The sequence below is a fragment of the Anas platyrhynchos genome, chromosome 2 (genome assembly GCF_047663525.1).
Source record: "Anas platyrhynchos isolate ZD024472 breed Pekin duck chromosome 2, IASCAAS_PekinDuck_T2T, whole genome shotgun sequence".
NCBI lineage: Eukaryota > Metazoa > Chordata > Aves > Anseriformes > Anatidae > Anas > Anas platyrhynchos.
In genome coordinates this window covers 29,899,457-29,921,777 of record NC_092588.1, presented here as the reverse complement: position 1 = coordinate 29,921,777, position 22,321 = coordinate 29,899,457, and the positions used below count along the sequence as shown (strand labels likewise).

The window sequence follows — 22,321 nt, the reverse complement described above, 5'->3', positions numbered from 1 at the left end:
GCAGACCTTGACTACGAGCACGCAGCAGCTCTGCAAAGGAGAGGAAAAGCCATCTCTGAAGTTTCTAAGTCCTTGCTGCATGGTTTGCTGGGGCTGATAGATCAAAGAACACCACGGTGATTAAAACCAAGTGTCAACCCTTGCCCTCAGCAGCAAGGCGTTCACGTGTGCTCCTGCTCCTTCCTCCCCAAAGCCAGGCAGGCAGGCGGTACCTGCCTCTAAAGCTCTAATGACTGTCAGGTCTTCCATCCTGCAACATACTTAAAGTTCACACAAGAAGTTCAGAAAATGATCAAAGTAATTGTTAAAATGGAACTTTTCTGTTCAACTTGTAGCAAACCTGAGGAGTGTTGCTACAAGGAGAGACCCAGTGCTTATTATGGCAGTGCCATCTGCCCTGGTATCCTTAAATCAAGTCAGCTTATAGATTAAAATTGTTTAATACCTGTATTAAATACTGCATGGCACACGTGGGAATTGCCTGGTGATTACTCTCTTGCATACATATGCATTTTTTGATTACTGAACATTTACTATTGGTCACAATCCATGAACCGGGAAGATCCCAAATTCAGTTCAGAGCACGTGCAACGATCTGAGAGTCATAAGAAAATGAAAAGCTTAAAATCTTCCTTTTGGTCTTTGGTTTCTTTGGTAGTCACCTTCTACGACTGAGAGATGAAGCATTTCTTTACTGTAAGAAATCTAGCATTGCAGTTGAAGTTTATAACATAACTTTCTGAATGCCTTTTTTTTTTTTAAAAAAAAAAAAAAAAACTCCAGTCAAACATCATCTTTAATGGAAGTGAATGTAGCTCACATCTAGGAAGGCAAGGCATAAAGCTTTGCTTTATCTAATTTATTTTAAGATATACTTTTATATCTGTTTTTAACTGGAGTCAACTACCACAATGAATGAATGGTGATGAGCACACAAGAGAGCCCAGCCTTTTAGGAAAAAAAGCAAAGCCGTGTAATGAAGTTCAGGATGCTTCAGTTGGAACAGTGGGTCTGCATAACACTGATTTACAGGAGAATTTAGATCTGCATCTGAACTCCAGATTCATCTGGCACAAGGCCTGCAGTTGTGCTTTGCAGGCTGCACTTCTCATTTCTCATCAACTCATTTTTTCCCCAGAACTTTACTTTTGATGCTAATGAAAAGCATAATAGGTCTGGAAGGGTTATCCTGAAGTCTTTTAGTGAGAAGCTGCCTGACAACTGCAATCACAGTCGGTGCTGTAGTTTTTCTGTTGCTTTGGCCCCTGACATCTTATTTACTAAATAACCTGCAAGTTGTGAAGCTGCTGGTCTGTCAGCAGGAGCTAACGGTCCCGTACCTCAAGCCAAATGCTACTCTAGGCGGTGATGAAAGAACTGTGTGGGCCTGTTTCTGCTCTCCACTCCCTGCAGGACGATTATGAGTTGGTGAGACCTGTCAATACAGACAAAAAAGGCTGCTTATGAACTGCATACAGGCACGAATGCAATACAAACACACCTTTAAGTCTTTGGCAATCAAACCGCTGCTGTTTGTCACAGGTAAACAGAACTGTTCCCACAAAACGTAATTAATGATACGTGGTGGCAAAGATACCCGGGAAAGGTTAGTGTGTAACACACAAACACAAATAAGCTGAAGGTCTCTGTATAAATACGTCCATTTTGCATCAGGCACATATTAGCTGCATTTCATTCTTCTGTACTTCTAGCCCTGCAAGCAGAGTAAACTGGAATACAGATCGGCATCACTTCAGGTTTGGGGAGACACAGAAAATGCATGCATTCAATTTTTTTTTTTAAGAACTCTGAACGGCTCCTACTAAAACTTTCTCCAATGTAAGCAGAGAAAATACCTGGAAAAACAAACTCCAGGCTGTGCTAAGATGAATACCAGCAACCCCTTATGAAATGAAGGGATTTTGCATGCTGCTCCAGTCTGTGACCTTGCACTGTTTGTGGATTCAGCCTTGGCGAAGGGGGTTTGCTGCAGGGCAATTACAATGCAGCCCCCCAAGTCAGTCCTTCTGATCCAGGCTGCTAGCAAGCCGTACCAAATTATTTCCTTTGTTCTACACTGTAAACCTTCCCAGCAGGTTTCCTCTTCCCTGAATGCTCCTGAGTGCATGGCGTAGTTTGGTCTCCTGAGACTTCACAAATAAATGTGCTGCAGGAGCCTGGGAGCTGGGGCCATAATTCAAGTAGCCACGTGCCATAAAGCTTGGCCTTACATAATTCCTTGATTATTTACAGCTAGGGACTTATTTAGCTCCTGGGTGCATGCCCCAACCACTTACTTCTAAAACACAAGAAAAAAATGATACTTTTGAGCAATTCCATTTTGATATGTACAGAACACAGCAAGCTTCGTCAGGTGCACACAGCCGCTGCCTTCTGCATGCAGTAATAGCAGATATCATCACAGCTCCTTGTGCAACCACGGCTGGCTTTTCGCTCCTGCCCTTCTCAAGTCTCATAATATCTGTCTGGAAGAAGTGACCTGATTTGAGGGTAGTTATTGAATGTGCTTTGAGCATTACTCTATTTTACAGCTATTGCACAGCAGCAAAAAGCTATTAGAGCAGCCACTCTTTCAAATTTCACTTTTGGCTGGCACCTACAGAAATTTCCCATTTAAGTGCATGTGCAGCTCACGCCCTGCACAGGTTTAGGCCATTACCAATACAGTATTTCATATCTCAAAAAATGAAACGAATTTCTTCTCTCCACCTGCTTACCATAACTCAAGTTTTATACAACCAGAGACCACCCTAGGTCCTTCTGTCCTGTCAGTCCTCGCTCCTGAGTGCAGCCTGTTGGCTACTACGTGCTGCCTCCCCTGATGCTAGGGGTTATCCAAATTCCTTCTTTCATAAATACAAGCTTAAATTTTGCACAACTCAAACGCACCTGGTCTTATGGATCCCACTTCACAAATGGAGCATACATGATTACGTATGGAGTATTCACGATTATCTTGCCTTTTTGACAGTCTTTCTCCATCAGCAGTGACTTTATATTTTCACTTCCAGAAATGCCCCAAAGCACCAGCCCCAGCGAGGAGGTGATACTGGCTCAGTGGATTCCCAGTGGACTACTGCTGCTTGACATCTGACAGCCAGATCTTAATTCACCTAGCATGTGCTGTGTTGGCACTACATATTTTCGGTTGAGATACCTGCTGCCTTTCAAAATCTACACGTTAGACTTCTGCAGTTGCCTTTAACCAGAAAATTGTCACCTCTGTCAAGACCGGTGTGAGGTTTCTTTGGCAAATCGTGCTTTTATGTAAAATCATGCAGATTGTCATTAACTTTCTATCCGTTATTAATCACTTCTCTTGTTTAATCAAGGAGTGATTGGAACATTGAAAATGTTTCCTTGTTTTCATATTGGCAAAGTGGTAACACTTCTCTGTTCTCTGGCACTGGTGTTTAAATATCACTGCTAGCTGGTACTCAGCGTATTTCTTGGCTATCATCAAAGAGAGGAGCATTCTGATGGCCTCCTGTGATATAAGCACACTGCCCAATTGCTTCCAAACACAAAACAAATTCATGTAGCAATTACAACGTGCAGACAGTGCCTCCCCCAGCTCTCCAAGGAGGTTCTCAACACTGTGGTTACCATGGATGAGTACAGCAAGGAGGCTAAACTGCACCAAAGTTGGGCTTTAGTGTATTTCAACATGCTTTGCAGCAGGCACAAACAATACCTGTTAGCTGTACTCGCCTGTACACCGCACTGAGTGCCAGCTAAGAGCAGGGCCTGAGACCTCAGTCCCTGGAGGCTTTTCACATCTGAAATGCTGTCTGCACAGAGCATTAATGGGAAATGCTATTGTTTGTTAGGAGGGAAGAGTTGGAGCTTCCAGTTACAGCTCCTAGGGGAAGCTGTAGTTACAGAGAATAGCTGTAAACACCAGATTACCAAAATCTTCTAGATAAATGTCTAAGGTTAGATGCTGTGAATACCCCCAAGCCGAAAGCAGCTGCATAATGAATCCCAACTGGTCCAGCTGTAGGTACAGGTTGTTCAGAGGTGCTTAGGAAATTGCTGATAAGCACACTCACATTCCCAAAGCTTTTTGGTGCTCCTGCTGAAGACCACCCAAAAGCCAGGGCTTAAAGCAGTTTGTACCGCACCCATGTTCCTGGGAGAACACACAGGGAGTGTTCAGTGTCATGTAAACTCAGTGTCCACAGGAACGAATGAGGAGATACCAAAGGTAGGTTTCAAAAAACACCTCCCAAAAAATATTTTGAAATTTCACCTCTCTCTGGGACTGGACTGCTGACATCCAGGCCTAGGAAGGAACCTGTGCCAAATGAGAGTTTAGCAGTGCTCTCAGGGGCCCAGGACAGAATTGCCCCATCCCAACCTCCCTGATAAGGTGAGGACATTTTTAGACCTGTGTGCTTTTGTAAATCTGTATCTATGTTGTTACTACTCAGTGGTTTGTCACAGGCCAAAAAGGTATCCCTGAGCCATTTTAGAAAAAGGCTTGTCCCCTTTCTAGGGGTCAGAGAGAAAGTAGTGGCTTGGATTTACTCTCTGAAGTTCCCCTGCTTGCTGCAGACATGTGCCTAACCTCAGGGACCGGCTACATACAGTACTGCATGCTTGGTGCTCAGAGCATGAGTTTATGTTATGCTGGCTCTGTCACACAGGCTGATCACAAATAAGCCTCATGTAAGGCAGAGAAAGTCCACTAAACCCTTACAGCTTTCCTAAAGGGGTTATATTCATTGAAAGGGTGGGATCAGATAGGCCCTTGCTTTTATAAGGCAATATCTAATTTACTTTGAAACAAAAGAAATGCAATTTTCATTTAATATGCAGCTTTTTAGTATCACTTAGCATTTACACCCTCACTTACCACATGAGTTCCCACTGCAGGCAAGCCTTTAATTCTTCAATGATCTCACTGCTGACAGAATATTCAGATGTGTGAACTTCAGTTCTCCCCCCCTCCCTTTTCCTTTTTGCTAAACAGCCTTATAAATGTTATTAGATACAGATATAAAAACAGTTCGTGCGGTTCCCTGAGTGATTTCTAATACTACTACCATCACTGCTTCCCCAGGTTTCTGTATTGGGATTATTCTTGAATTATACTTAAATCAATGGCATCTTCACACAATTCCCAGAAAGGGATTTGGCATTTCTTGAATTCTTTTGAGCCCTCTCAACTCTCCAGCCACAGATTGACGTCGTTACTTGAGCCGGTAAACTCGACACATACATGTCTAATCCTGTCCTCTTCAGTGTCTGATTTACAATGTGGCTAATTGCACTTTTAGATTCCCAACACTACTGGCACCAATTTCTGCTACTCCACAGAAGGAGCCAGATTTGTAATTGCTCTGTATCAACCCCATTGTTGGGAAATCAAATACTTGAGGAACTTTATGGATAGCATGCTCTGTCAAGGCGCTCGTGTTCAAATTGCTGCCAGCATGATGTCTTTCACTGTTAGTTGTTCCTTGATGGAATTTAATAAATATTCATTGGCAGAGTGCAATGTAATTGATTCAGCCACTTTCATTTTTTATCGGCCCTGCAGGATACCACAGCCTCTGCAGAAAATCTCCAAGATTTGCCAAAGGTTGACAGTAAGAGGCTTTGGAGATGTGCTTGGTGAAGAAAAGGGAGGGAAGTAGTATCTGTTATCACCATGCGTAATATTCACTGTAAGGAAGAAAAAAAACCTATATGGCTCTTAAATGAGCAATGTGCCTTATGCAATACACTGTAAAAAATCATAAAGTACAGTATTAAATGAAATGCTGTGATATGAAGTGGGTTTATGATTAGAAAGTAATAATTTATACTGAAAATTGCTTTCCGATAAAAATTAGAATATTTTATATGCATATTTATTTCTATTTGTACTACAGAAGAATTTCCATTACTTAAAGGTAGTGATTTACATCTGTTGTTGTTAATCACCATGCGAGGCCCCAGAAACCTTATCCTGTTGAAGCTTTCATACAGGTTTTTAACTCCCCCTACAGTATTCACACCTATATTGCTTTGTGTTTAGGACTACTGGAAGTTTATGTTTAAGCAAGAACATTTCCATAGTACTGTTCAGAAATTAGGCCTTGCACACTAGCTTTTTTGAAGAAAGGGTCAGAGACCCTGATGTTATGAGATGCTGTGAAACACAAAAAGTTCTAAAAACTTTTTTTTTTTTTTTTATTATTATTCACTTACTGGAATGCCGGTGAAGGTAACTGGAGGCGACTGCCAAGAGATGCTAAAGCTACTGCCGTTAGGAGTGAATTTTGTTGACCCTGGAATGTTCACCGGAGGAGTGGCCTGTTTGAAAAGAAAATATTATTCCAGTAAAAGAACCATTCCTCTTCCAAAGCATTTCAAGGGATCTTTCACTTCTCAAAACTGTAAATCTGCACGCAGAGAAAAAAATTTCATCGTGCTGACAGTGACAAGCATTTTACTCTGTTACTGAGAGGGATAATCACAGATAAGCCAGGAGGGAAAGAACATGTTTATATACCACTGTTCTTAAAACCTTATTTAGAGAGAGATGATAGCTCTTGCAAGAATCCACATAAAACCTTTAAAAGCTAGATCTGATAAAAAAAAATGAAATCAAGCACCATATTAAAAAAAACTTATTTAATAATGCCAGCCAGCAGAAAAAAAAAAAAAAAGTATTAGAAACGATTAACCTTCCCACAGTGATAAACAAGGAAGTATTTAAACTGGTAGCAGCTGGTTTAAACAACTGAAGATTGCCTGGAGAGTGTTTTTGGACAACAGGGTTAATGGTAAGGGTTGGCCATTTTCCGTTCATCAGATGAATGTTCCTAAGAATCAACATAATTAAAACAGCCTTTCTTATTAACAATAAGGAGCTGAACATCATCCTTGGGATTCAGTAACAGCTAAAGCGAGTATCTGAAGGACTCTTACAGTCCTGGGAACTTGTACTTTCTTTCTATCCAGGTTGTAACACCCAGTAATACCCTGGGTTGCAGTCCCCAGTAATTACAGCTTAGACTGTTCAGTATCTTTCATCTTATGTCCTCCCCCAGCTTTTCTCACTGGGCTCTGTGTCCTTTGCAACTCCTTTCCCCCCTCCTTTTGAATCCCTGTTTGTTTGACAGAGTCAGGAAATTTGTAACTTTGCACTTTGCCCTGCTTAGCAGGAGTGTGAGCAGCCCCCACCAACATAGACTTCCTTTGACTCTTTAGATTCAAGCTTTCATCACAAAAAAAAAAAAGCCCCTTGGTTTAAATTTATGAAGAACCTGCTCTTAAAAATGAGCTTTCCTTCTGTCTTTCAGTTGCTTGTGCCTTGCAAAAGCACAAAGCATTTATGTAAGCAGTGTTTATGTTTGAGGCTGCTGGAGTTGCCTCACTGCTTCCCCGAGCCACAACGCTGAGGAGGAGCGATGACAAACTACAATCTGATTGTCCCCATTAAAGATAATCTTCAGAGCAAACAAGTGCTGAAGCAATCCCCTGGAGCCTCTCCAAGCAAAAGAAACCAAGACAACTGAATGACTCCATCTACTGCAGCTATGCTCTGCGTGCTGCTGAGGCTGCAGACAGCTCCAAGGGAATCAATACAGACACACCACTTTCTCGAGGAAGTACGTGTCTACTGAGCTCAGTAACATAAAAGCCTCACTGAAAGGCATTGGGAAAAACGTGGTGACTCAGGTGGTACCTGCAGTGCTTTATCACAGCCCTATTTAAACAGGAGCGGGTGAAAATAGAATCATAGCATGTCCTGAGTTGGAGGGGACCCACAAGGGTCAGAGCCTAACTCCTGGCCCCACAAAGAACCACCCAAAAACCAAGCCATGTGTCTGAGAGCACTGTACAAACACTTCTTGAACTCCAGCAGGCTCGGTGCTGTGACCACTGCCCTGGGCAGCCTGTCCCAGTGCCTGAGCACCCTCTAGGTGCAGACCCTTTCCCTAACCCCCAGCCTGACCCTCCCCTGTCCCAGCTCCATGCCGTTCCCTCGGGTCCTGTCGCTGTCCCCAGAGAGCAGAGATCAGCGCCTGCCCCTCCGCTCCCCCAGTGAGGGAGTTGCAGGCCGCCATGAGGTCTCCTCAGCCTGCTCTGCTCAGGGCCGAGCAAACCAAGGGACCTCAGACCCTCCTCATGTGTCTTCCCCTCTAGGCCCCCCACCATCTTTGTAGCCCTCCTTTGGACACCCTGTAATTGTTTTATGTCCTTCTCATACTGTGGCACCCAAAATTGCACACAGTGCTCAAGGGGAGGCTGCACCAGCGCAGAGCAGAGCAGGACAATCCCTTCCCTTGACCTGCTGGCAGTGCTGGGCCTGAGGCACCCTAGGGTACAGTTGGCCCCTTTGGCTACAAGGGCACACTGTGGACTCATACTGAGCTTATCATCAACCAAAACCCTCTGCAGGGCTGGACTCCAGCCACTTGTCCCCCAGACTATATGTACATCCAGGATTACTCCATTGTAGGTGCAGAATCTGACACTTGCTTTTTATATTTCATTCGATTGGTGACGGCATAGCACTCAAAGTTACTGAGATCTCTCTGCAAGGCCTCTCTGCCCTGAAGGGAATCAATGGCTCCTCCTAATTTAGCACCATCCACACACTCACTCAGTGTGCACACAACTCCTGTATACAGGTTACTGTAACTGATGTAACCCCAGTTACCACAACTCTTTGAACCTGACCCTTCAGCCAATTGTTCACCCACAATACTGTGTATACATTCAGCTATACACCGGGTATTTTATCCAGAAGGACACTGTAAGAGACAGTATCAAAATTTTGTTAGAATCAGAAAACAAAACAAACTGAACAACAACAAAAACAGATCCACACTCTTCCCTTTGTCCACTATTGGGTAATCTTGCCACAAACGTATATTAAGTTAGCAAGGCACGACTTTGCCTTCATGAAACCACACTGGCTTTGAATCATGGCAGCACTCTTGCCAGAAGGAGCTGAAGGCAATGGGTTGTGCTCAGCATCTCCTGGGATGTCAGTGCCAGCATGGCTGCTCCCCGAGGGATGCCAGTAAAACCTGCAAGTGGAACCCTAAATGCTGAAAGAACCCACCTGTAGCTACTCTGTATCTAAACTTAACAGGTAGAGGCACTGGTTTCATAATGAAATGTGAGGTATGAAAAGTTTCAAATTGCTTTAATTTGCAGTTTCCTAAAATACTATGATGCTCAATTCTTTTTTCACAGTGCCTAAATATTTACCTCAGACATGATGAGATTTAGACAATCAATCACCTTGTTCTTTGGTTCCTACAAGTGCATCTTTGCACTTCAAGCACAGTTCTTCATTCTGATCACCTATTTCTACCTGTTCCAGTTGAGATCACCATCCTTGAATGTGGGTTACCAGAACCATACTCAGGTTCAGCTAAGTTATATAACGGTCTTGTACAGTGGCATAAAAATACCTGTAAGAAATTTGTATTTCTCACCCGAGACAACTTATAACTGTTTTGTTTTTTCCCCTTCACATCTCCACTGTTGTTGACTCACAGTCATTCTGTGCTTGATCAATAAACAGAGATTTCCTCCTTTTGTGATTTTCTAGCCACCTCAGCTTAGAGCAGAAACATCTCATTAGTTCCTAAGGTGCAGGACTTTGCATACTCTGCCACTAAATTGCATCCAAAAACATATTATTTTTAAGATCATCCAGTTATGTAAACATGATACACAAATCTCAGTACTGCTGACATCTCCTGAGTTTGTTATTATAGTACTTGCCTAGTATCAAAATGATTTAATGAAAATGCGATCAAGTCCAAATACTGCCTTTTCATACAGCTCCACTAATAACATCCTACAGTCCCTTCAAAATAACTCACTGTTGTTCTCCCTTACTTCCCAGCTTCACTCCTACATTAAAATTTATCTCTAGCCAAACAAATACTGCCTATATGATTTAAGATCAAACTCTCCTCAAATCCAGAGGGATTTGTTCTACTGTACTGCTTCTTCTTTGTTGAAAAAAACTACCTTTTTTTCTTTCTTGGATTTTAGATTGTTCTAGTCTTTCTTCAGGGTTTCTCCACTGAAATTTACTTCATTTACTTCATTTATCTCTATTTCTTCAAGTATTGTTCTAGATCTCTCCTCACCCATATGACTGCATCTGACAAGAGAGTCAGGACTTGCCTGATCGCTACCCTTTTACTCCCTTCTTACTGCAGGTACTCTGTTTGTCATTTGCCAGTCATACTAGAATTGCAGATTAACAGATCTGTTTAGGATTTCTGCACCCCAACTTCGGATTCTGTATTTGTTTTTTCCTTTTATTAATAAGAATTCTGGGATGAACATTACCCAACCTCCCTTAAATAAGTTTATTGAGCTTTGAATTTTGCCTCTTCACTTACTCCCAATGAAGTAATTTGCACTTCCATGCTCTGATTCATATGAAAGACTGTCTTCATAACTATATTCCCACTGGATACCTTTTTTTTTTTTTAATTCTGATAAAAAAATACAAACTTCATCAAAACTGTGGTAATATTAAACATTATTTGTTTAATATTAAAGATGCTGATGTCACCTTCCCTTCTTTTTCCTTTGACACAACAGATTGGTCATAAGAATGCTTGGATGTTACAAAGGAAAACAGGTTTTAATTCTTCCTCTTTCTGGTCAGAGTTGAATCTCCACCTTCCCTCCCACAGTTTTTTCTGGCTGGGCTGGAGAGGACTCTACACAGGATCCCATTGACCTGCTCCACACAACCTGATTCCTTGGCAAGGAAAACCTAACTATGACCTGGAGCAGGGACTCCAGTTTCTCACTTTCACCATGAGAATGTATTAAACAGTAAGCACAGGGCCATTCCCTGTTGATGAAATGAAGTATTCAGAATGGAGCAACTTGAAAAGGAGGCATCTGTAGAGGTCAGATACATGCAGGTTGATACCATAGAATACATCAGCCCAATTCCAATTCAAGCAGTTGAAACATCTGAACCATGATTTCCTTAATCAAATGCTTTACTCAAAGACTGGAAAAAAAATGCAAAGGGCTGGCATATCCTTTCTCTGCTATATAAAGGAAGATGGAGCCAGTCTTCAGACTGCAGGAAAAAGAGTGCCATGACTGCCAATCCCAAATGCAGTGAGCAGCCAGGATTTGGTGCTTCGACCTGGGAGAGGCAGGGCTTAAATCAGTCTGAGAAAAAAGGTCTTCTCCTACTGGCTTGATCAGTGCCCAGGTTGGTGCACCACCTGATGCAGCTACCCCCTGAGATGCCAAACTTCCACCCAAGTTTTCCACAGTGCTTGGGAGTCCAAAACAAGCCTGTGGTCTCTGGGTGGTTCCCTCTGCCCCTTTAATGGGTCTGTTCCAGACAAACAACAAAAGGGCTTCATCTGCACCGTGCTGCATACAAAAGTTATTGCATCTGATAAATTTAACAGAGTTCAGTTCTCTGGTGCATATGCAGGTCACGGACCACACCACTTCAAAGCATTAATTCTTCTTTTCCCATATGGTATCCAGACAAAAAAAAAAAAGCCAAATTTTAGTACACTTTTACAATTAATGCTTTCTGTCTGAACTTAATTGGAAGTTTTTGGAACAGCACTTTGGATCTCATTGGATTTTTGCCATTTGCAAAGAATTACCCTTAAGAGTAGGAGGATCCCATATACGCCTTTCCATTTTTGCTGCTCTACTTCCCATATGCAAACTGACATCTCGCACTGTACAAATACAGGAAACGAACTGTTCCTGGCATCTGCTGGGTACTTGCCTCCAGACACAGTTTCAGCTCTGTTTGTATGGGTAACACTTTGGGAGGGATTCAGCTGACTGCATGAGATCATTTACAACACAGGAGGCCACGTTAGAACACGTCACCTTGGCCTTTCCTTACAGTCAGTGAAGAAAGTGAGTACAGTCTGTGGGTAGTCACTGGAACACACCGAGCAGCTCTTCTCTACCTGAAGGATGACCTATGCGTGGCTGCATAGATAATAACCCAAAGTCCACTGCCTGTGGTGGAAGCATAAACAAACAACTAGCTCAGATGAAGACATTAGATTTAAATGAGACAAATCTTGCTGGCTGCCCCACAAAACTTGAACCCTCTGAAACTAGGCTTGGCTTTTCAGAAGCCAAACATAGTGATCAGGCATTTGTTTCTCCATTAATGGAATCAGTATAAGCAGTGGAACTCCCTCTCACTCGCGTTACCTGGTAAGCATGGTCCGTGTGTACGAGGTAGAGGTTGGTAGGAGCTGAGCGGCTCAGAGGTGTCATCAATTTAGTCTCAGTTTTGGCACAGGAAGTTTCAGGACGGATTGCATCTTGGGTGGGAAACGAAGGAGGAGATGCTAAGGATGGAGAGACTGGGGAAAGGCTGCTTAAGCCATCGGCTACTGAGTCCGTGTTGAGCCTGATTTCTGTATAGTAAAAATCCTCCTCTCCATCACTGTAGTCAGACTCTCCTACACGTCTGTATTGAGACAAAGAATAATTGATTAAATGAAAGCAAGAACCCTAAGGTGAGTTTTAAGTCCTACATGCATGAGCACATATATTCGTACTGTTGACAAATTAATATTCCCAGTTTCACCTCTGCCTACTTGATCAGTATTCTGACCACAGGGAAGGGGAGAGGAAAAGAAAATCATCTAGTCTGAAGGGAAAAGAAGCAGGAATTAAAACTTGTTTTCCCTCTATGTTATTCTGAACTAATTCTTTGACCTTGGACTTGATGTTTAACTTCTACGCTTTCACTTAAATATCAGTATTTGCTTCCCTCTGCTAACCACTGAAGTTAACAAGAATTGCAAAGCCCTTTAACTTCATAAATGGCAGAGAAACCACAGAAGGACATGTCGAGATAACAGGCACGGGCAAGATATATTTTACTAACATAACAGCAAATAATTTGTTATCTTATCATGTGTTATTTAAATCAAATACAGTTATAGCCACGGTTCACTGTAACTTTCCTTGGCGTAACAGAAAAAGCTGCTAGGAAACAGTGCCTCAGACACAGGCAGAGGAAGGACATGTAAGGGCTGGCTTGCCAGTGCTGGACCTTCTGGTCCTACTCTCCAAATGCAGACTTACTGAGGGAGGAGATACAAAAGGCTTAAATGTCCCTGCGTCCCCCAGCACCCTCTGTTGTGTCTTAGAGCACACGTGCTGGCAGTGAAGCAGCCCAGTCAAAAGCAGCAGTTCCCAACAGGCTATGCATTATCTGGAAATCCCAAACCACTATTTTAACACATTCCCAAGCCAAATGCTATTCAAATGTAACTCACAGTTCATACATGCATATTTTTGCCCAAACTTCCCTATGGAAAGCGTGGGAGCCCTGTGGGCCCTCCTGTGCATGCCCACATAAGGGCAGAATGCTGGACTTCTCTTCTTCCAGGTATGCACCTCAAGAGCAGCCCCTCACCTGTTTCTCAGCCTGCTTGCCCATATAACTCCATCTGTGGTCCTCTTGCTACCTTAGTGAACAGAACGCACTGAGAGAGCACGGTTTCAGCACTTTTGAAAGGCTCAGTCAAAAATATTATCTGCTGGACCACCTTAAGTTAACCACCAAAAGCCTCTCTCCCCCAAAAAGCTGCAAGCTCTAAATTCTAGGGAAGTTCTGCTGTTTACTTTTGCCTGCCCCAGGCCATGAAAAGCATGTCCCAGCAATATACAAGACAAAGAGAAAAATTTATAACGGCATTTATAAAGAGATTTTTTTCTGCTAACCTCACTCTTCAGAACCTCAGCCCAACAGCAATTGCTGCCACCTTTGCAAGCCTGCAAGTCTCTCTCCAGAGCTCCATACCAGACTACACCCTCACGGTCACTCTAATTTTTAAGCACTGTTTAACAGACTTACACACCAGATATATTTCCATGTATCTCACGGGTGAAGACCATAAGAAGGGGAATGAGAAAAGAAGATTCAAAGATCATAGACATGTAAGACAACACCTGGAGCCCTTTTCCCTTTTTCATTGCCCTGGCTGCTTTCTCAATGACACCACGAGGCAGCATGAGGACCCACTGTAATTATGTATTCAACAGCTAGATCACTCAGGGAATTGCACAGGAGATTTTACTTGAAAACTAAAGTTCTGAAAAAACCTTGCATCATGTAAGAGCTTTTGCTTCTAGTCCACATAAACACGTATTAAGTTTGCAGCTTGGTTTCATTTTCTTTTTTTTTTTTTTTTTTTTGGGTTGGTTTGAATCTGAACCAGTGCAAGCACCCAATGTGATATGAAACAAAACTGGGAAGTATTCATGCAAGACCTTGAAACCTGTCATCTTTCACATGGCTTCAGTCTGGGTGTGATGTGCAGAGCACAGGTATGGAGTAAAAACAGTTCTCTATCAAATATCACCAAGTTGCATGGACATTAGCGATCTACAGCTGCACCTGACCTTCTAGTGAAGTTCACTAAAGTTCAGAAAAGAAAGTGCCTTGCTGTTGGAAAAAGTTTCTGTTCACCTTAATACACTGCTCCACAATTTCATCAGAAACCTGTGAATCTTAGAAAAAACAAGGATAATCTGGTTCATCTCCCTGCCAAAGGGTGACTGCTTGCCTTCTATACCAAATCCTTTTGTCTTCTGAAGACACCGGTCTCTTACCCAAGGTGAACGGTCCGTATGTGTTTCTGAATCCCTGCAGCTGTGCTCAGTACCTTTCCACAGTTTTTCCACAGGCATTTGAACATCACCTTCATGGAGTTCTGAAATTTATGAGTAAAGCAACATATTCTTCTTAGTTGCACGGAAGATAGATGAAAAAAAAGTAACCCAAAACAAACACAGAGTTACAAAACACTGTTTTATCTGTATGCTAAATCACTGAAGGTCTAGAGCGTCTAACCCTGAATTTGTAATACTGCAGCTGGCTCTGTTGACAGTGCAATCCCACTGAACCCAACAAATTCTGGTGGAAAGCCACTGGAATAGCTTGTGCCAAAAGCTTACCTCTCTCTGCTCTTTGGCATGACATGAAGCTCCTACGACCCTTGCCTGGACAAGTGAGAATTCCATCTAACTCTGTTTAATGTTTTTAACGACTATGTGTATAATCTCATTTTAATGAGATTCTTGTGCATATGTGATTTCATTAGACTTAGTTGTCATTGATTTAAAGCACGGCAGACCTGACTGTAACCCACCCCCATCTTCACTATTTTGAAGACTGGAGAATACAAATCATCAGTTTAAAGCACAGGACGTGGTAACAAACTGCACAGAAGTCACGGAATTTTACAGATATTTTAAAAGCCAACTTAATCCCCAGATTACACCAACTTTATACCTTTCATATAAAGATTGTTAATACCTAAATAATTTGTGCTTCCTCAAAATCACGTTCTCTCTTACAAGAGGATGTATTATTAAAGAAAACATGAGGAAGAGCTTCTAAATATTGTATTATTAACCTATAATTTTAATTACCTGCAAGATTAAATGAATATGCTCATGTAAAGTTCAATTAAAAAAACTCAACAGACCAAGCGTATCTTTAGAGTTAATAACATGCTTCCTCTGTATCTTGAAGAGAAAGAGTTTGGACCCTTTGGAATGGCATGCAAGTAGATGTAAGTTTCAGCATTTGCTATAAAGACAACAATTAGAATATAATTTTTTAAAAAATCTGAGCTGATGGGCTTTTTGAAACCTGAGCTGATTGTAGTAGTGTGTTCTCACAGCTATCTGGCAGTCTAACAGCTCTTGTTTTGAAGTATGGATGCTAGGTGCTGCAAGACCTGAGGTACTGATTATAGCTTGTACAAAAATCTTCTACATTGGAATAAATTGCACATAAATTCCCTGCATTTTTTTTTTAATCCGACAGTACAACTACCATTCAAATAAACACAGAACCGTTTCTTCCTAAAATTAAACATAATCTAGCAATTATAACAGATAAATTTCTTACTTTTACAATAAAAAAAAAAAAGACTGAATACTGTCATCAGCTTAAAAACCAACAAAACACCACCAGCCACAGTGACAAGATGAAGATCAGGCTTATCATTTACATCTTAGGAATTCTGATACGGTGCCACGAACACCGTGTGTACCTTTATGAACACAGAGTGATTTTACATCAGCCTCTGGTTACATTGCAAAAACGATCTCTCTAGTGCATTTTTAGATTTTTTTTTTTGTCAATGCTTTTTTTTTTTTTTTAATGAATTTTAACATTAACCAAATGAAATCTCACACAATAGAAATATGGAAGGTAAACCACGCTTCCATTTCTGACCAAATTGCCTAGTAGGCTTTAAAGTTTTATTCTAGAAAATGACTGAACATTAAATGATTTGGTGGGGAATGACTACCTTAATGGAAACTTTTACGCAACTTTCTTAGTGGAAGTGGTTGCTAACATGCAATGGAAGAAATTTCAGTGAGTCAAAGTCAGGTTACCAATCACTATTTCCATGTCTATTCCTTCTGATTTTGAAGCTCTAAAGAAGAATTAACCTGAACATTTTTATTTCAGCTTCTAAATGCGTGAAGATGTACTCAGGCAGAGTGCCATGCTGGGGCCAGAATCAAAGAACCACAGGAAACGCCGCTCATCCATAACATAGTGTAGCAGGTATTGTTATTATTTACCTAAACTAAACATTGCCCATACAGAGCAAAACTCATGAGAATGGGAACAGACAGTGCAATGTATCTGTGGTGTGTACATAAATAGAAATATTCAAAGACAACTTACATAACAATAACGATGGCAGCTGTAAAGCCATCTGTCTAATCACAGCTGAACAATAGGAGTGATGATAATAAGCGTAACTTTAACTGAAAAGTAAAAGGCCAAGCAGCACACTTCTGCATTCCTGCTGCCACACAGCCCAAAATCATCTCTGCCTTTAGTTTAACAACCAGGTCTAACTTCTAATTTATTATAAGAAATGTGTCCTCCAAAATATATACATTTTCCTTTTAGGAAAACAAAAACATAAAACATTTTACACCCTTCTCCCACAAACACGAGCAGAACAGTGTGGGTCAGCAAATAAGCAACTTCTGGAGCAAGAAGATAAATCTGAACACGTTTATACGATCATTAAAACTTCTTCCTGCTGGTGGTGAAGCAATTAACTGTCTCAGACTGAGCCAGAAACAAAGTCACTAAGGGAGAATAAATTGTTTTTCTCTTTCTTACAAAAAGCTCTTTTTCATCTTGCTATGTAAAACCTGTCCTGTTGTGTTGGGAAGGAAGAGGACTTGGACTAGTGCCATCTCTTTGTTTTCTTTTTCTTCGAGAGGAGCCTGCTTGATGGCATAGCGGTGCTTTTTTGGTTTTATTTATGGACTTTTTTTTTTTTCTTTTTTTACGCTGTGCTTTATTTAGTTTGCTTTTGCACTCCTACCATGGATAAGTTCGGCCACTGCTAATACTGGATCAAAAGCCACGGGGTTTCATCTCCCTCTCCTGTTTTCACCCCATATGTTTGTGCAGAGAAAGCTTCGCAGCATTAAGACAACTGACACGCTGTCAGACAAACAGCACTTCCAGGGGGCATGAAACATCAAGGCCATATCCAGTCTTCGTGATGACACGTAAAGGCTGCCTGTTGCCTCCTGCATGCAAAGAATTTGCCACAGTGGCACAGAAATCCCTTGAATGGCCAGAGGCGACACCTTCTGGAAAGCACGCTGCTGTTTTCCGAGCAGGAGGCTCTGCAGAACCTCACCATCTGCCGGCAAATGTGCGGTGCTGATGGCAGCGTGGGCAGTAGGTGAGGAGACCACAGACACAGGGACTAGGCTCAGCACCTGCGTTCACTGGATGCCAACGAGAGATATGCACACAGAATGGGGGTGACCCATTCCCTCCTCATGGCAGAGTAAGTTTACCAATGCCCAATTTGCCTACAGGTATGGAATTGAAGAGGAAGCTAACCTTTCTTTTCCTAGGAATGGGTTCATCAAAGAGAAGGTTGCTTGTTTCAGCTTCATCAATACCATCATCTGGCTGGGAAGGCGTTCGGAAAGCTTTGAAGCTGTCAGCTGACAGAGGTGGAGATGGGGTGGATGGGTTGGACTGGTCACTGGGAGCATTCCAGCTCCAGTATCCACTGCTGCTGGTACTAGAAGGCACAAATCCTCCTTCTTTCCAAGATCCATTTAGGGATTCTGTCAAGAACAACAGCCATCATCAGTATCACGTGTTAAGGGCAAAGGAGCACTTTTATCTAAGGCTTAGGTACCACATTGATAATTAACTGGGTGTTCAGCACAGGAAAGTTAAAGGCTTGGACACAGGGAGAACAAATACTTTCTGATCTTTAAACACCAACACATGACTGCAGCAGGGCATAAGAGCAAGCCTCGAGCCACTGCACCACCAAGAGAAGTCCCCTGGGCAGAGGACACAGGTTCTGCACCCCAGGACACGAGCTGTGTCTGCAAAACATCATCATCATCCAAGCACTTAAACACCAAAAAAACCCTAATTACGCTCTAACTGCCTTCTTTATGAGAAAGGCTTCTGCCAGCACACACACCTCTGGCTAATTGACATCCTGGTGTAACTGGATGCATCCTTAGAAGGATATCCCGTTTTCTTCATAAACGTGTGTGGCTGGGCTGCTGGTTTCAGACGTGGCATCCCTGGACCCCGTCCCACCTGCTCGCTGGAGGAGCCCCTTCCTCACTGCAGCAGCTACCCCGGCGTTATGTGGCAAGCAGGCACCCAAACGTGGAGGTTTGGCCACGCTGTGGTGGGTGGGAGATGTCTGGGGCATGATTTGAGCCCTATTTCATGTACTGAGGTCCTCTTCTCTGCCCCAAAAGGGCTTCTGGCAGGAGGGGAAGGTTCAGGTCCCCAGCCAATGCATAGGTATGGGCCAAGCACACCCAGCAGTGCAACGCCAAATAAATACCACGGGGGGCTCTGCCCGAAGCTGCAGCTTTGAACCAGGCAGGGACTGTTTGTGAGGTCTCACCAGAAGTCAGGCATCAGAAGTTTTTCTCAATGGCACTGTAGGTGTCCGAGCATTGTGCAAGACCTGACTTTGGAGTTGGCAAGGAAATAAAATAAGTAACGTTTCTTTAACAGATAAGATCTTAAGTGTGAGGCAGGAGCCTTTTCAAGTCAGTGCCTGCATTTAAGAGTTCTGCAGAAGTCACTCCTTCATTCCTTCCCAATTTCTTACAGACAAATTTAACTAATGATGTCAGCAAGAACATAATGTCTGCAACCAGAAGCTTAACCCCAAAATCAATTAAATGAATCATTTATTTTTATTATTTATTTATTTAACCCCTAGTTCAGTTGGTTTTGGACAAAGCCCTTAATTATTAACATCAGCTGCTCACAAAACCAAATTCAGTGCTTCATCATGTAAGCACACGTATAAAAATACCTGCCCGCACGGGCAGCAGCCAAGTCCCTGCACTTACAGATCAGGGCCACTGGCTGTAAACCCCATTTCCCTCTGAAAAACAAAATAATCCTGCTTGGAAAAGGACACATATTTCCTGTAGCTACTAAGTTAACGTATGAAAATGTAGTGTTTTGGTTCATGGTTACAGCCTTCTGAATTTTCATGCCACTGTAATTGAGGTGGTTTTTGTTTCTTTTAAGTATTTGCACTTGAGTTTCCTGCCAAAGCCAAGGAGTACATCTGGTATCAACTTGTGAACTTTGCATAGTTTAAAAATTGCATTTGTTCAAATAAACAGAGGAAACAGCACTCTTTCAACTACTGTTTTCTGACACATTACAGTGGTACTTTGTATTCTCCGGTTTTACAGCTCCTCCTCACCTTACTGAGAAAGAGATTTAGATCAAGAACACTTTTAAAGTAATATATGAAAGAAAAGACTGAATGAGGTTGACAACAGGAAGAAAAACAAACACTGGTTCTTGTTAATACTAACAAATCTGTCACTGTAAAGGAGTTTAAACTAAGACTAAATGCAACTTACTCTTACTTTGGGGCTTGTTTCATGTTGCTGGAGTTGCGTGAAAGAGAACCAGACCAAATATTACTCAGCTGCAGGGAAATAGGGGCCAAACTCTGATCCAATTTACATGAGTGATCACCCCCAGGAATTCCAGCAAAGATCAGACTTTCATATCAATGATAATATGATTTTCTACTTCTAGGCTGAATTATATTTTTTAAAAGAAATGCTCCTTTCTACTATTTACTGCCCTTTTTTTTTTTTTTTGTGTATGTGGGGGAGGAGTCATCAGTACTAAATTTGTGTTGCTAAGATCAGAGCCTAGCCTTGCAATACCAATTGAGTTTTAAATTATCAAATCTTTGCACTTTTCTTGAAGTCTTTAATAAGCCTCCACTCAGGCAAAACTAAGATATTCAGGGAGAACGTGCCCAGCAACAGCTTCAAAATCTCATCTGTGACTACCGAAAACATGTGAACTGCTTTTTCAAGCTTGTCTTCCCCGATTTCGGGGAAGATGCAAACAATCTATGTGAAGGAATATCAAAGAGCACTCAGACTGCAAAAGGAAGTATCAAACGCAGCTAATAGCTCCTGTTTACCTATTAGCAATTCAAAGAGGCTTGTTTGGGAGATCTTCCCAGCCAGCAGATGCTGGCTAAGGTGCACTGTGGGTCCTGATGACTGTCACCTGCTGAAGCTGGTAGGGGTGACAGAACTGCCTTGCCCCACAAGCAAGCACCCCCCAGTGACAGGGGATGCTAAGAGGGACATGTACATGTCTCAGCCACTCCAAATCCCTGCCTGGGACATCGGCACACATCCACCTTCACCTGTGGTCTCACTGAGCTGGTGTGGCTGCAGAGCAGTTGTCCACCGTGTCTTCCTTCCCTCCTGAGGGTGGGCAGCCTCCAGCCCTGCAGGACAGTCATGGGGACACCACCACCAGAAACTTCTCAGGGCTCGTCAGAGCTGTGCTAATCTACAGGCATTGCTGGCTTTAATATATCTGGAAGGTTTGTGCAAAGCACACAGGCAGCAGCCATGGATGTTCATGGCTCAACTTTCAGCTACTCAGCCAAAGGGACTACACTTATATTTTCTGGAAAGAAAATGAAAAAAAAACAATGCTACTTGTATAAAAATCTTTAAAGCCACAACATTCCTCATAGGATAGATTCGTTTTAGGTATGACATAGTTCAGGGGGTCATCCCTGATAGCAGTAAGACCTGCAGAGACTATTTCCATGTTAATTTGCAACCTGCAAATATTCCTCTCAGCAGTCCACTCAGTTACAGCAGGAGGGCATTTAGTGTCTATTTAACTGCTACAAGTGAGCAAGAAAACCAATTGTCACCCAAATAATGGTGGCACACCGTAACAAAAGTGGCCTACTTTGAGATTATTCCTTAAGATGTAACAGTTTTAAAAACCTCTTGTAACTCCAGTCAAGCTTGCACACATCAATTACGATTCATTAGCGACTTCGTTATTATCGCTCACATTTATTTTTATCCCTGTACCTTCTGCTAGACCATGTATAATTTACAGTTAAGTAGCCTTTTAAGGGGTTGTGGGCTTGATGGCAGACCCCCAGAGCTGTGCAGGGCGCAGAGGAGCAGGGCAGGAGCCGAGGGCCTACTCCTGCACCAGAGGCAGACCCGTGTCACCGCAGGCCGCCAGCACACAGCCTCTCAGCCGAGGACCAGGATCCACAAAGGCTTTGCCTCATTGCAGAGTTGAGTCAAATCTGGTCTGCTTTTGGTAGCATGTGGGCATAGAAGAACCGCCAGATTATTTACGGTGTGTGTGCAAACGCAGACAGGCTGCTTGGAGAGGCAGCGCATCAGCGAGAGCAGAAGGTGGCCTGCGGTGCTAATTCCCCCTTTTCTTTCTGCTCAAGGGGCGGCTCCAGGGGAAGGGTATCATTTTTTTCCTCATTTCTGACACGACTGCACCCCGGACCTGTGCTCAGTGCTGTCCCAGCACACAAGGGGCACAGCCAGATGATAACGTCTCACGCCTTCTCCTCCACGACTTCAGGAAAGGAGCTCCCAGCGCCGCCGCTGGCAAACAGGACACGTTCTTCTCTCTTCCTCCCACACACATAACCACACTGCATCCCTCCCCTACAGCCCGTGTACTCAATTCCCAGGTTTGGGGCTTTTCAGCCCCTGCCGGGCATTTCTCTGCAGCTTACCATTGGGTCGGACAGGAGGGCTGCGAACCAAAGGGCTGGTGGATAAACTGGTTAGTACCATGGCTGCTGTTACTTTATCCATGTCCAGTTCTTCTGAAGATTTTCTGAAAAACAGTGAAGAGGAGGCAGGAAACATGTCAGCAAGTATATATAGATATGGTTTTTAGTATAACAGACCAAACCCTAAGAGG

General features: G+C 42.7%; 1 protein-coding gene across 5 annotated transcripts in view; it reads right to left on the bottom strand.

Annotated features, from left to right (window-relative positions):
• Nucleotides 1–22,321, bottom strand: part of ZNF704 (zinc finger protein 704) — a 96,036-nt gene that overhangs the window by 15,048 nt on the left and 58,667 nt on the right. For 4 of the 5 annotated variants that reach the window (XR_011807435.1, XR_005263379.2, XM_038174710.2 and 1 more), the window contains exons 3-8: nucleotides 22,131–22,234; nucleotides 17,921–18,153; nucleotides 14,632–14,732; nucleotides 12,214–12,475; nucleotides 6,220–6,324; nucleotides 1,341–1,435 (exon numbers count right to left, since the gene is read on the bottom strand). Coding sequence is in view for 3 of the 5 variants with exons in the window: in XM_038174710.2 (XP_038030638.1) it covers nucleotides 1,341–1,435; nucleotides 6,220–6,324; nucleotides 12,214–12,475; nucleotides 14,632–14,732; nucleotides 17,921–18,153; nucleotides 22,131–22,234 (900 nt within the window). In the remaining 2 variants the exon portion in view is untranslated. The remainder of the gene's footprint in view (nucleotides 1–1,340; nucleotides 1,436–6,219; nucleotides 6,325–12,213; nucleotides 12,476–14,631; nucleotides 14,733–17,920; nucleotides 18,154–22,130; nucleotides 22,235–22,321) is intronic. The other variant, XM_038174709.2, reaches the window with a different exon arrangement.